The sequence below is a fragment of the Bison bison genome, unplaced genomic scaffold (assembly GCF_000754665.1).
Source record: "Bison bison bison isolate TAMUID 2011002044 unplaced genomic scaffold, Bison_UMD1.0 scf7180017864503, whole genome shotgun sequence".
In the NCBI taxonomy this organism is placed as follows: Eukaryota; Metazoa; Chordata; class Mammalia; order Artiodactyla; family Bovidae; genus Bison; species Bison bison.
Genome location: NW_011495061.1, coordinates 5,211,400 through 5,224,645, shown reverse-complemented (window position 1 = coordinate 5,224,645; position 13,246 = coordinate 5,211,400). Strand labels below are relative to the sequence as shown.

General features: G+C 37.2%; 1 protein-coding gene across 5 annotated transcripts in view; it reads left to right on the top strand.

Annotated features, from left to right (window-relative positions):
- Positions 1–13,246, top strand: part of STK33 (serine/threonine kinase 33) — a 197,193-nt gene that overhangs the window by 152,378 nt on the left and 31,569 nt on the right. For 3 of the 5 annotated variants that reach the window (XM_010829301.1, XM_010829299.1, XM_010829300.1), the window contains 3 exons: positions 1,586–1,661; positions 6,307–6,419; positions 6,865–6,950. In XM_010829301.1, coding sequence (XP_010827603.1) covers positions 1,586–1,661; positions 6,307–6,419; positions 6,865–6,950 — 275 coding nt within the window. Of the gene's footprint in view, positions 1–1,585; positions 1,662–6,306; positions 6,420–6,864; positions 6,951–8,325; positions 8,484–13,246 lie in introns of those variants that run through there. The other 2 variants (XR_824276.1, XM_010829302.1) reach the window with 2 other exon arrangements.

The following is a 13,246-nucleotide window of genomic DNA, read 5'->3' as shown; positions in this document are numbered from 1 at the left end:
TTTATTTTTGGGGGCTCCAAAATCACTGCAGATGGTGACTGCAGCCATGAAATTAAAAGACACTTACTCCTTGGAAGGAAAGTTATGACCAACCTAGACAGCATATTAAAAAAGCAGACACATTACTTTGCCAACAAAGGTCCATCTAGTCAAGGCTATGGTTTTTCGAGTAGTCATGTATGGATGTGAGAGTTGGACTATAAAGAAAGCTAAGCGCTGAAGAATTGATGCTTTTGAACTGTGGTGTTGGAGAAGACTCTTGAGAGTCCCTTGGACTGCAAGGAGATCCAACCAATCCATCCTAAAGAAGATCAGTCCTGGGTGTTCATTGGAAGGACTGATATTGAAGCTGAAACTCCAATACTTTGGCCATCTCATGCAAAGAGTTGACTCATTTGAAAAGACCCTGATGCTGGGAAAGATTGAGGGAAGGAGGAGAAGGGGACTACAGAGGATAAGATGGTTCGATGGCATCACCGACTCAATGGACATGGGTTTGGTGGACTCCGGGAGTTGGTGATGGACAGGGAGGCCTGGCGTGCTGCACTTCATGGGGTCACAAAGAGTCAGACATGACTGAGCGACTGAACTGAACTGAATCATTAAAAGATGTGCTACCTCAAAATAAAATAAAGTTCTACTTTGCGAAGATTGTTTAAAGGGACCCTATCATCTCAATAGATGCGGAAAAAGTGTTTGACAACATGCAACATCTGTTCATAGGGCTTCCCAGGTGGTTCAGAAATAAAGAAACCACGTGTAATACAGGAGACTTGAGTTCCATCCCTGGGTCAGGAAAATCCCCTGGAGAAGGAAATGGCAACCCATTCCAGTATTCTGCCTGGGAAATCCCATGGTCAGAGAAGCCTGGTGGGCTACAGTCCATGGGGTCACAAAAGAGACAGACATCACTGAGCAACTGAACAACAGTAACGGCAATCACGGGCACGTTGTAAGTAAGAAGCTCAGGGTTGAGGAGGCAGAAATACCTGGACCCTAGGCCTCCCCTGTGACCAATTGGCTCTTTGATTGAGTTATATTATAGGCGTGCTCTCTTTGTCTTAGTTTTCTCATTTAGAAAATGCGGAAGGTAACTCATACTGTCATAGGAGTGCTATGAAGTTACTATCACTACTGTTATTTTGCTGAAGTGATTTATAGCTGTTTATCTTAGTTTCTCTGTAAACCCAGATTTCCACATTTTGGGCTTGCTTTAAATTGTATCTACTTCAGGCATGTTTTCAAAGCTATTTTTGGCAAAGACTAAGATATTGTTGCCTTCTACTATAACTCCATGATCTTTGCAAGATCATTTCTTAACAATTTGAAAGAGATGAAAAGTTGTATGTGTCGCTGTGCAGTGTGTGCCGTCATTCCATTAGAAGCTAAATGACAGGAGGGAGGCTACAGCGACATCAATTGTTAAGGCCTGTACATTATTCATTCAACATCTGCTGTTGGTTCTCTTTTTCCCTATGGGGGAATAAATTACATCACATCAGCACATTTTTCATGCTTTGTGTTTAAGCATTTAAAAGTCATTTATTGTATTATTAATATTATTTTATTTCTGCTTCTTTGGCAGCCCCTGAAGTTATCAATGCCCACGACTATAGCCAGCAGTGTGACATTTGGAGCATAGGTGTCATAATGTACATTTTGTAAGTAGCCTGCTAAATGTACAATTTAAAATGAATGGATGTCCCCTAACAATGGAATTACATAGATTTTAATTTACAGTGAAACAGTATGATGTCAAGAAAGCAACGGAAGAAACAACTGGGAAGTTATTATAAAAGCCGTCTTATCCATTGCCAGGTCCATCTATTAGGCACTTTTTTAATACAATCAACTTGTAAGTTTCAACTTTGCTTTTCATTGATCTATAAATGCTGCAATGCACTGAGCAAAGTGAAAAACTTGCCTCAACAGCTCTCTGATCCTTTGCTACAAACCAAAAGCTTGTTCATCTTTTCTTGAGATTCACTTATAGAGTATCAGGTAGATTAACATAGAGCATCAGGTAGAGGGAAGGTCGTGGACTTGGCGCTAGGGCTCCCCTGTGGACAGGGCATGTTCAGGCAGCAGGCAGTAACCAGATAAAGGTTCAGTCCAGGGTCTAGGGAGTATTCTGTGATTCCTACTTCTCTTCATGCTACTGAAAACATTGGTCTTTCTTGTTCTCTCTTTTGTCTCTCTCCCAAGATTCAGTCAGACCCCATGGCCTGTATTTTTCCTTTGAGGCGTCCTCACATATTATTCAATTTCTCTTCACTTGTATAATTTCTCCTTATGACCCCTTTCTAGAAGATTATAGTGTCTTTTTGTCTGTTCTCCTTCTTGTGGTTCATCCTTCATACAGTTGTCAGGGTTGTCTTTCTAAATCACAAATCTGGTTATACTGCTTTCCTGACTAACAGCCTCCGTTGATTCTCCCTTGCTATAGGAAACTGTCAGCGCATCCCCACATGGCGTGATGCAAAGCTTTCACAGCCTGGCTCCAGCGTGCCTTTCCAACCTTGGTCTGCATGTGTGTCCCCATGCACTTACCCTCTTCTGGTATCCACTCGAGGCTGCTCCTTATGACTCAGGTGCCCTGCGTTTCATGCCTCTGGGTCTTTGCTCATGTAATCCATTCTGCCTCAGTGTTCATTTTTCTTCTGTACTAACCTCTTTCCTGGGTGTGTCCAGCTTATACATTAGCAACTTCTATTTCTCTGAGTCCTACTCTGCCCCAGCAGAGTTAGTATGTTCATTATGTATATACTTCCCCTTACTCCATGAGATTTAAGGCAACATATTAATACAAAGGTGCATGCAAAACAGTAACATTGAAAGAAAAACAAGACAATAATATTTAATCAGGCAAGTTTGCACATGTATAAGTTTGATAGAATTAATTTTTCACTTTTCTGTGTTCTCATTATACTTCTAAAATCTATATTATAATGTAATACAATTATTGTATTATATGTATTGTCTCTGTTTTTCTTGCTCTAAATTCCATGAAGGACAGAGATCTGATTCATCTTTGCATCCCTGGTATCTGGCACCATAGTAGACATGTAGTCAGTGCTCAATATACGTTTTTTATATTGAATTAAAGTGAATTGTCTGAGAGTGTTCTGAAAAGTTAGTGGTCATTGTTCTGCTTCTTGGTGAGTATGAACATTTTTATGTTGATGCAACATTAGTTTTATGGTCACATTGAAGATTTCACTGTGCACTACCTCTTCCAGATCGTTTCTAAATATTGACATCACAGTAGTTACATTTTCACAGTCCTGTGAAATGAAATACACAGGCAGTAGAAATTGGATGTTGTGATTGTAGCTGTAACTCAGATACTCAACACATCACTGCTTAGACTGCATAAAGTATAAATGTATTCACAAAATTTTTGATCATTGTTTTGTGCTGCTTAGGATTATATTAAAACTCTGAGCCTTAGTTTTAAATTAAAATATAGCTATTTAAAATTAGTATTTTATTCTCTCATGACTTCTAGACAACACAAGTCGAATATAACATATATATGTAATCTATTATTATACCAATCGTGGGTTTTGCTGCCTTCTTGATTTGAACTTGGTGTATTACATGTCTTAAATTTTTTCCTCCTACTTAAAGATGTAATTTTAATTTTTCTGCTTCTGAGCATGACTGCATATCATAATAAAGACATCTTTTTTTCCTTTACAGTAGATTCTTACTTCAGAGAAGGCAGTGGCACCCCACACCAGTACTCTTGTCTGGAAAATCCCATGGAGGGAGGAGCCTGGTGGGCTGCAGTCCATGGGGTCGCTAAGAGTCCGACACGACTGAGCAACTTCACTTTCACTTTTCACTTTCATGCATTGGAGAAGGAAATGGCAACCCACTCCAGTGTTCTTGCCTGGAGAATCCCAGGGATGGCGGAGCCTGGTGGGCTGCCGTTTATGGGGTCGCACAGAGTCAGACACGAATGAAGCAACTTAGCAGCAGCAGCAGACTCTTACTTAATCTGTGCCTGTTCATTAATCTACCTGAGCCCAATGATCTTATAGATCATTTCCTTCACCAAGGGCACAAACATATTACCTTCTCTGGGGGCGGGGAGGGGTTTCTTGTTTATCAGTTACCCCTGATTCATTGCTACTTAATTGGACAATGATAGCATACTTTCTCAAGGTGAAATTAATATAAATGCTCTTTATGGGCACCATCTTTTGCTGTTTTGATTCCTGTGAAACAGAAAATAATCGGAAGGCCTTAAGAGGCATTTTTCATGTCTTGGATTCTCTTTTCTGGATGTGCAGAAAATTGCTGTCATAAAATTTCATGTGCTGCTGATTGACCAACCATTAGATACATTTTGTGTAAGTAAAATTGTAAAGGACAGAAAAAAGTGAAATTTTTAAAACATAGCCCTTGAGCTATAGTTGCATGTTAGGCAGTGTAGGAGCAGCTAAGAAATCGGTGAATGTACATACCACTGGTTGTTAACAGACTCAATGAGCTGGGCTTTTGTTGGCCTGTACTTGTTATAATAGATAGTAATTGCCCATAAGACCATTTTTCTGACTTTTTTTGAATGGCATTTAAAAACTAAATAATAGTAAAGCAAATTGAATCACAGAGAAAAGGGTTAGAATGAGCTGGAGAAAGAGAAAGTATTAAAATGAGAGTTTGCGGAACAATTTAATATTTATCGCTTAACAAGAACCTATTGGTAAATGAAAAGCTCTGTTGTCCAGCCTAGTTTGATAAGCTACATGAAAATGACTCATCCTCCACACCGGAAAAATCCTTATTATCATAATCATTATCATGTAGAATATTTATTAAATTTAGACTTATTTGACTTCCCTGATGGCTCAGAAGGTAAAGCCTCTGTCTACAATGCGAGAGACCTGGGTTTGATCCCTGGGTTGGGAAGATTCCCTGGAGAAGGAAATGGCAACCCACTCCAGTACTCTTGCCTTGAAAATCCCATGGATGGAGGAGCTTGGTGCAGGCTACTGTCCATGGGGTTGCAAAGAGTCGGGCACGACTGAGCGACTTCACTTTCAGACTTATTTGAAAAATATTAATGGGAAAGATTTTTAAAGAAACTTAAGAAAAATGTAACTAAAAAATCAGTAAAAATCTGTTAAGAGACCTAGAAATCATTATACTTATGTACATAAAAGACCAGCATTTGGAAAGTGTAATGGAATTATACCATTTTATTCTTTCAGTAATAAAGTGGAAAAATATAATCCTGAGAGCTAAAGAATAGACATAGAGAGTTAGAATTGCCTCTGTGATGAGTCCAGGTCCAACTTCTGTCTGGTTGTCACTGGGAGAATCTGGTTGTTGTCTACAGGATGTCCCTCAGATGTTGGGATTGACAATAAAGATGATGGCTAACATTTGCAACTTTTAGGCACATAGTTTTGGACTGGATCACCTATTGACGCATAGGCTTGCCATGCTCTTTGTAAAGTATAGCATGTGACTGTGAAGTTGCTCAGTTGTGTCCGACTCTTTGCGATCCCATGGACTGTAGCCTACCAGGCTCCCCCATCCATGGTATTTTCCAGGCAAGAATACTGGAGTGGGTTGCCATTTCCTTCTCCAAAAGTATAGCATAGTACTTCCTTTAAAAGGTTCTAAAGACTCGTAGTCCTGTACTATGAAATTTACAATAAGTCCATGTTTATGCACGCTACTCATGGGTCAAATTCATCATCTGGTTTTCCTCCTTCAGATTTTCTTCATTTTGTATATAATTTTTGAAGAGTTGTGGCTATTTTAATGGATTTTTTTATTTTGACTCAGAGCCAGTAGGCCTCAGGATCATTCTTACCGTCATCACCAGTCTTTGTGTAACATTTTACCATGGATAAAAGTCTTCCACTGTCACTGGAAGAAGTAATCTCATTAGACTGTGATGACTCAGTGTATCTTCCTGTTAAGTCCAGTGTACCTTAAGGCAGAGCCTTACCCTTCCTCACATTGAAGTGTTTCTCCTCTGTTCTCCACCACTATTACTGTGCACCTAAACTCACACACCTTTTTGTATTTTAACCCCATTTAAGCTTAGTGTTTTCCCACCTGAAAGAGCTTTGCACATGTGGAAGTTCCAATGGATAGAAGAGCCTAGCACTAATCTCCCAAAACCCCTTTTTTTCCATTTCTACATCCAGAGAAGTTCCCACCTCTTCCTCTCCTTTACTTAAATATGAAGCACCACTGCTTTCAAGTTCTATGGAAACTTAATTTTTAATAGCCTTATTTTGATTGTTTAAAAGAATCTAAACAGAATGATTGCCTTTGCTGTAGATTATGTGGAAAAGCACCCTTTATGGCAAGCTCAGAAGAGAAGCTTTTTGAATTGATAAAAAAGGGAGAACTACATTTTAAAAATTCAATCTGGAATTCCATAAGTGATTGTGGTAAGTATAGATGTGTTATTATTTATTAAAGCAAATATGCATAATATAAGAAAGCCAGCCAGTAATTTAGATACTTTAAATCTCTGAGTAGCCGTTAAATTTACTTGTAGAAATAAAAACCATTTACTTGTGGAAATAGTGCTATCTTCACTGTGACTTTTATAGTTGAAACTTAAAAACAGAAAATGTATACTAAACATTGAAGAGGAAATTTTCTGATCAAATAGCTAATTTTTACTGAAGACTATAAACCAGGTAATCCAGGCAATAAAACCTCACTTTCAGCCTTAAACTTTGTTTAGTATTAGCCATATGTACTGATGATGTTTATTCTATAACTGATATGTTTCCTTCGTGTCATACAGACTTAATCCTAAAATTGGAAAATATGTGATATTAATTATAGTTAAGATATATAAGATAGGATTTTTTCCTTTATTTGCAGCTAAAAGTGTTTTGAAACAACTTATGAAAGTAGACCCTGCTCACAGAATCACAGCTAAGGAACTACTAGATAACCAGTGGTTAACAGTAAGTTTCAATACTACTGCCTTTTTAAAAAAATGTTGGCGCGCTACCATTGCTTATTTCTTTTCATCTGGCCTTATAGTCTATATATAGTCTTAAAACAGTCATTTAGTTTCATCTTCTGACAAGTTAAAAAAGTTATTGAGCGCTGACACATTTCTGAAATGGGTATTTTCAAACTGTTAAAATTACTACCACAGTTGTTTATATGTGTTTATAGAGGTTTAAATGAACTTTTCTATTGTATCAAGTCCAGTAGAATAGAGCTGAGAAATTTCCTTTATTAAAGATGTGGACTGTTGACGCAGTCTGTATAGTTTAGTGATGTAAAGCCCTGGAACTGTCTACTTCTCTTTCAGCTCTTTGGATGCAGAGAATCTACAGGGACTCAGAAAAGCCAAGGTCTTCTAACAGTGGCTGTTGCCTGGCTTGAAATCTTGAGTCATTATTCATTTGCATATTGCTTTTCCCCATTACACTAATGCCTCGAGCAGTAACCCTGTCTTAAGTGATCTTTGTATCCCTGTTACCCAGAACATTACCTGGTCACAACAGGAACTTTGGAAGAGGATGCTATTACCTCTCAATAATTATTCTCTCTTTCTTCTGTGGTCATGAGGATCCTGACTTTTCACTGGTAACATTCTTATCTAGTCTTCTTTACTAGTTATCCCCTATCTTTGCTAGTTACAGTGCTGGTCAATGAGATCTAAGTGCAGGTAAGAGTAATCTCTGGGAAGTGCCCTTAAATGAAGGGAGTATGGCATTCCTCACATCCATCTTCTTTTCTAGTGACTGCAGTGCAGCTGCGATGGATGGAGTTTGAGTAGCCATATTAGATAATAAAGTGGAATATAAACAGGATACGAGAGCAACATGATTCTAGGAACCAGGGCTCTTAGCGTATAGAGCTGCCACACCAGCCCTTGACTGCCTACCTCCAGACATTTTTAGATGAACAGGAAACAAATGACTGTCATATTTGAGATACTGTGAAATGTGCAGTTAAGCCTAATGCCAATTAGTACAGTACTCAGTAAATAATGGCTGAATGAGTAGATGATTCAGTGAATGAATAAGTCTGTAGGTATGTCAGAAAATGCCTGAAAATGGAAACTGGAGATTCCAGAGACATAGGAATATTTTACATCTTTTACTTATTAGACACTGTGTTAGATATTGGAGATACATGATATGCTTATATTACAGTAGTATTGTTGAGAAATGATGGTGGCTTAGACAAGGTGGTAGCAATAGAATTGAAGAGAAATAAATGTGATATATTTTTAGATATATTTGTTAATATTTGGTGATGGATTAGATAAGGGATGAGGATAAGGGAGGAATCAAGGATGAATTTTAGATTTTGCTTTAACAGCTGGTTGGATGGTAGTGCCATTTACCGAGATGTGGAAGACTGCAGGAGAAACATTTTTTTCCTGGGGGAAGAGTGGTGAGTCAAGAGTTCCACATTGGCCATGATAAATTTGAGATGCCTATGTCACATTCAAGTGGAGATTTCCAATAGATCATCGAAAGTATGAGCCTGGAACTGGAGAAGAATTAACTGGAGATATAAATCTGTGAATCCTGAGTATACAGATGCCATATAAAGCCATTGTGTTGAAGAGATGAATTAGGAAGAAAATGCGGTTAGAAAGGACAAGAGGCCTCAGCAGTCTGCTTTTAGACACTGCAACATTTAGAAGAGTAGAAGCTAGCAATGGAGGCTGAAAAGGAATAGCTAATGAGGAAAGAGGAAAGTTAGGAGGGTACTGCCAAGAAAGTTGAGTAAGAAAAGTGTTTGAGAAAGCAAGAACAGTCAGCCCCCAGATAAATGCTGCCTAGAGGTAAAGATGAGAATGAGTTTTCATTAGAATGGCCAACAGAGGGATTGATGGTAACCCTGGAGTCCTTGATAGATTTTAGATACCATAAATTTATAGTGATACCACTGTGATTTTCCTTTGGGAATTTCTAATCATTTATTGGAATAATTTGTTGTCTTTAAGGGCTAAAAAATTGCCTTCACTCAAAAATGGTTTATAACTGCCCTCCTCTATGAATGTGTTGAACTCTCAAATGATTCTGTGCAATAAGTATTTCTGGCCTAAAGTAATTGTGCAAATGAGTTAGCAGCTAGATCATTGCAAAACAGCTGAGTAGATTTGTAGTAGAGCAAAATAAAAAACTGTAAAACAGATGGTGTGCTTTAGAAATCTATCTCTTTTCAGCATCACACAACATTCGGGTTTGGCCATTTAATTATTTGTTTTCTAATTAGTGAAACTTTATTTCTGGCTTTGGTCATTTTTCCAGAAGTCTCCATTTTTGAGCCTCTGTAACAATTTGTCTCTATGTAGTCTTTGCCAAATGGATAGAGAAGTGACAGATAGCGTGTACTATATCGGACTATCCTGAGGAGTTCAGTATATGAAGTTTAGAATACTGGCATTTTGTAAACTTCTGAAAGGCAAAACTCTTTTCTTCTTAACCACTTGAAGTCTCGCTTCCTATAATTCATGTCCTCTCTTTGAAATAATCTAAAGAGGACATGTTAGTTCTCTCAGTGCCTTACCACTTTATAACAAGAGCTTATCTTCCAATACCGGACAAACAGTGACATTCTTTTCAAAGAGCTTTATTGGATAAAAAGTTTCCATGGTTTACTCTATATATTGTGCGTTTTGAAATACGGTACACATCTGAAAAGTATTCTGAGAAAAATAATCATTGCTTCCCTATGTACATTTAAGTCAGTGGGTCTTAAACAGATATTGTCATCCTGATTTCAAAAGTCCAAGGTCAGATGCAAGGAAAAACAGCCAATAAATGACTTTCCTACAAAGGGAGAGTTTGATGATGACCCCATTGCCAGGAGTATGCCTGCTATCCTCTTTATCTTTTTCTACCTTTTTGCCCTCTTTATTCTCAACAGTAGTTCAGGAGTTCATTCCTTGTTAGATAGTTACAGTTGCCCCTTGGTATTCAATCCCCTGATAACGACTAACACCAAGAATTTGCACATTTAACGTTTCCCTGGTACTTTCAATGCCTGCTTATATTTAAGAACCTTGCTATAAATTAATGAAACATTTTTCTTCTATGGCTTGTCAAAAAGCGGTTTCCAGATTTGAGCTCTGTTGGTATTATTCAATAATTCCTTCAACAGATTTTTTTTTTTTTTTTTTTGGTGCCTGCCATGTACCATGCCTTGTGCTAAAAATTCAGTTAAAGACATATAGGACCCAGTCTCTGATATGAGGAATTTACAATATAATAAGGGAAACAAGCTATGTATAAGATATAATGCAAGGAAGAAAATGATAAATGGCATAAGAGATTGCCAAATGACCAGAGAGGTACAGAGGCAAGCGAGTGTGAAATCAGGAAGTTTAATTTGACTGGCAGATAAGACGCCTGCAGGAAACAAGTGGGAAATGAGACTTTTAGAAAAGGAAGGAAAATTGTGAGGGCCCTTGAATCCCAGACTAAAGAGTTTTAACTTCCTGCCATAGATAGTAGAGAACAATTGCATGCTCTTTGAAAGAAGGAAATTATCATTATAGTGTGTCAGTCTTGCAGAGTGGCTCATTTTAAATGGGACAACAGTCATTTATTTTTTTTAATATAAACCTTTTATTTTAGAATAGTTTTAGGTTTATGAAAAAGCTGCAAAGATAATACAAAGACTTCCAATATACCACTCACCCTGTTTCCCCTAATGTTGAGATCTTGTATTACTATAGTACATTTATCATAACTAGTGAGCCAATATTGATACATGGATGTTAACCTTAGTCCATTCTTTTTTTTTTCCTTCAGTTTTTTAAGTTTGAGGGGCATAGCATAGTGATTTGCCTTACATGTGTCATGAAATGGTCATCACAATAAATTTAATGAAGCCACATAGGTACAAAATGAAAGAAGTTGGAAAAAAATGTATTTCCTGGTGATTAGAACCCAGGATTTACTCTATCAACTTTCATATATAACATAGAGCTGTATTCATTATATTTATCATGCTGTATATTACATTCCTAGTACTTATGTATCTTAAGACTGGGAATTTTGCTTGCCTAGTACTTATTTACCTTATAACAGGGAATTTGTGTCTTTGACTGTAGCTATCCAATTCCTACTTCCGTATTCCTGGCCTCGTGTAACCACAAGTTTAATATCTCTCTTTCTATGAATTTGTTTTTGAAGTATAATTGATCTACGATGCTATGTTAGTTCCTGTTACATAACATACTAATTGGATATTTCCTCACATTTCAAAATGATAAGTTAGTTACGATACATCACCGTACAAAGACATTACATAGTTACTGACTATATTCCCCACACTGTACCTTTCTTACCCGTTTCATACTCACTTATTTTGCAACTATATGAATACCATTTATTTATTTATTCTTTTTGGCCGTGCTGGGTCTCTGCTGCTCCACGAGGGATTCGTCTAGCTGTGGAGGGTAGGGGGTACTCTGTTGTGGTGTGGTGCTTCTCATATGCTGGCTTCTCTTGTGGAGCACTTTTTCTAGGGCGTCATTTAAATGTCTATGTTGATTTTAACAAGTGCTTTTTTATTTTAATTCATAAGGTACTATAAGGGTACAAAGATGATTAAAACAGTCTCTCCCTTGAGTAATTCACCACAAATTACAGTGTGCTTTGCTTTATAGTCAGACTTTAGAAAGCTCTCATAATGAAGTGTAGGGTCTAATTTCAGAACACTCTTTCCTATGTATGAACAGGTCTTCGTTCACTAATTTACAAACTGTTATTCAGGTTTTAGTCATTAGTTTTTGACCTTTAGCCTACACTTTATGGAAAAGAATTGAAATTTTCTGATACCTAATTATTGGGTATTTTTTTTGCTACCATATATTTTCATCCTAAATATATTAAGGCTCTAAACTTTATATTATATATTTAGTTACTCTTAAATTATGAATTATCTTATGTATATGAATATGATTTTGAAGCCCTCTTTAATGAAGTTTTTTTAAAAAAAATTATGTTAAAAAGAAGCTCATGAACCAGGAACCTTGGGCATTTACTCAATATTCAATGATTGGTACATACTTAATAATTCAAACAAATATTTATTGAATAACTACTATGTACTGTGGAGGACACAAGAATGAGTCTGGCATAGTCCTTTCCTACAGGTTACCCACACTCTAGTGGAGGGATTGAAGAAAAAACACAGGCAGAGAATGCGTATTTGATATGTGTGTGTGCAAAAGTCCGCCTGCAATACAGGAGACCCGGGTTCAATCCCTGGGTCATGAAGATCCCCTGGAGAAGGAAATGGCAACCCACTCCAGTATTCTTGCCTGGGAAACCTCATGGATAGAGAAGCCTGGTGGGCTACAGTCTATGGGGGTCACAAAGAGTTGGACATGACTAAGAAAGTTTCACTTCACTTAATATATATATATTTAAAATAAGCATATAAAAATGTACTCTCTATATGATATGTGGTATGTAATAAATTATGTACTATAAAATATATAAATGTTCTCTAAATATTATTATATACTTTTATGTATATTATATACTATATTTAATATATAAAACATGTATTTATATAAAGTAAGTAGTGTAGTAGTAGTACTATTAGGTTTTTAAGAAGAGAGCTATTATTCCTTTTAGTGGATTATAAAAACTGCTTAAGTGAGAAACTTGTATGTAGGACAAGGAGCAACAGTTAGAAATGGATGTGGAACAATAGACTGGTTCAAAATTGGGAAAGGAGTACATTAAGGCCGTAAATTGTCACCCAGATTATTTAACTTCTGTGCAGAGTACATCATGTGAAATGCCAGGCTGGATGAATCACAAACTGGAATCAAGATTGCTGGGGGAAATAGTAACAGTCTTAGAAATGTAGATGATACAACTTTAACACTTTAATGGCAGAAAGTGAAGAGGAACTAAAGAGCCTCTTGATGAAGGTGAAAGAGGAGAGTGTAAAAGCTGGCTTAAAACTCAGCATTCAGAAAACTAAGATCATGGCATCCAGTCCCATCAGTTCATGGAAAACAGATGGGAAAACAGTGAAAACATTGACAGACTTTATTTTCTTGGGCTCCAAAATCACTGCAGATGGTGGTGACTGCAACCATGAAATTAAGACACTTGCTCCTTGGAAGAAAAGCTGTGACAAACCTAGACAGCGTATTCAAAAGCAGAGACATTACTTTGCTGACAAAGATCTATCTAGTCAAAGCTATGGTTTTTCCAGTAGTCATGTATGGATGTCAGAGTTGGACTATAAAGAAAGCTGAGTG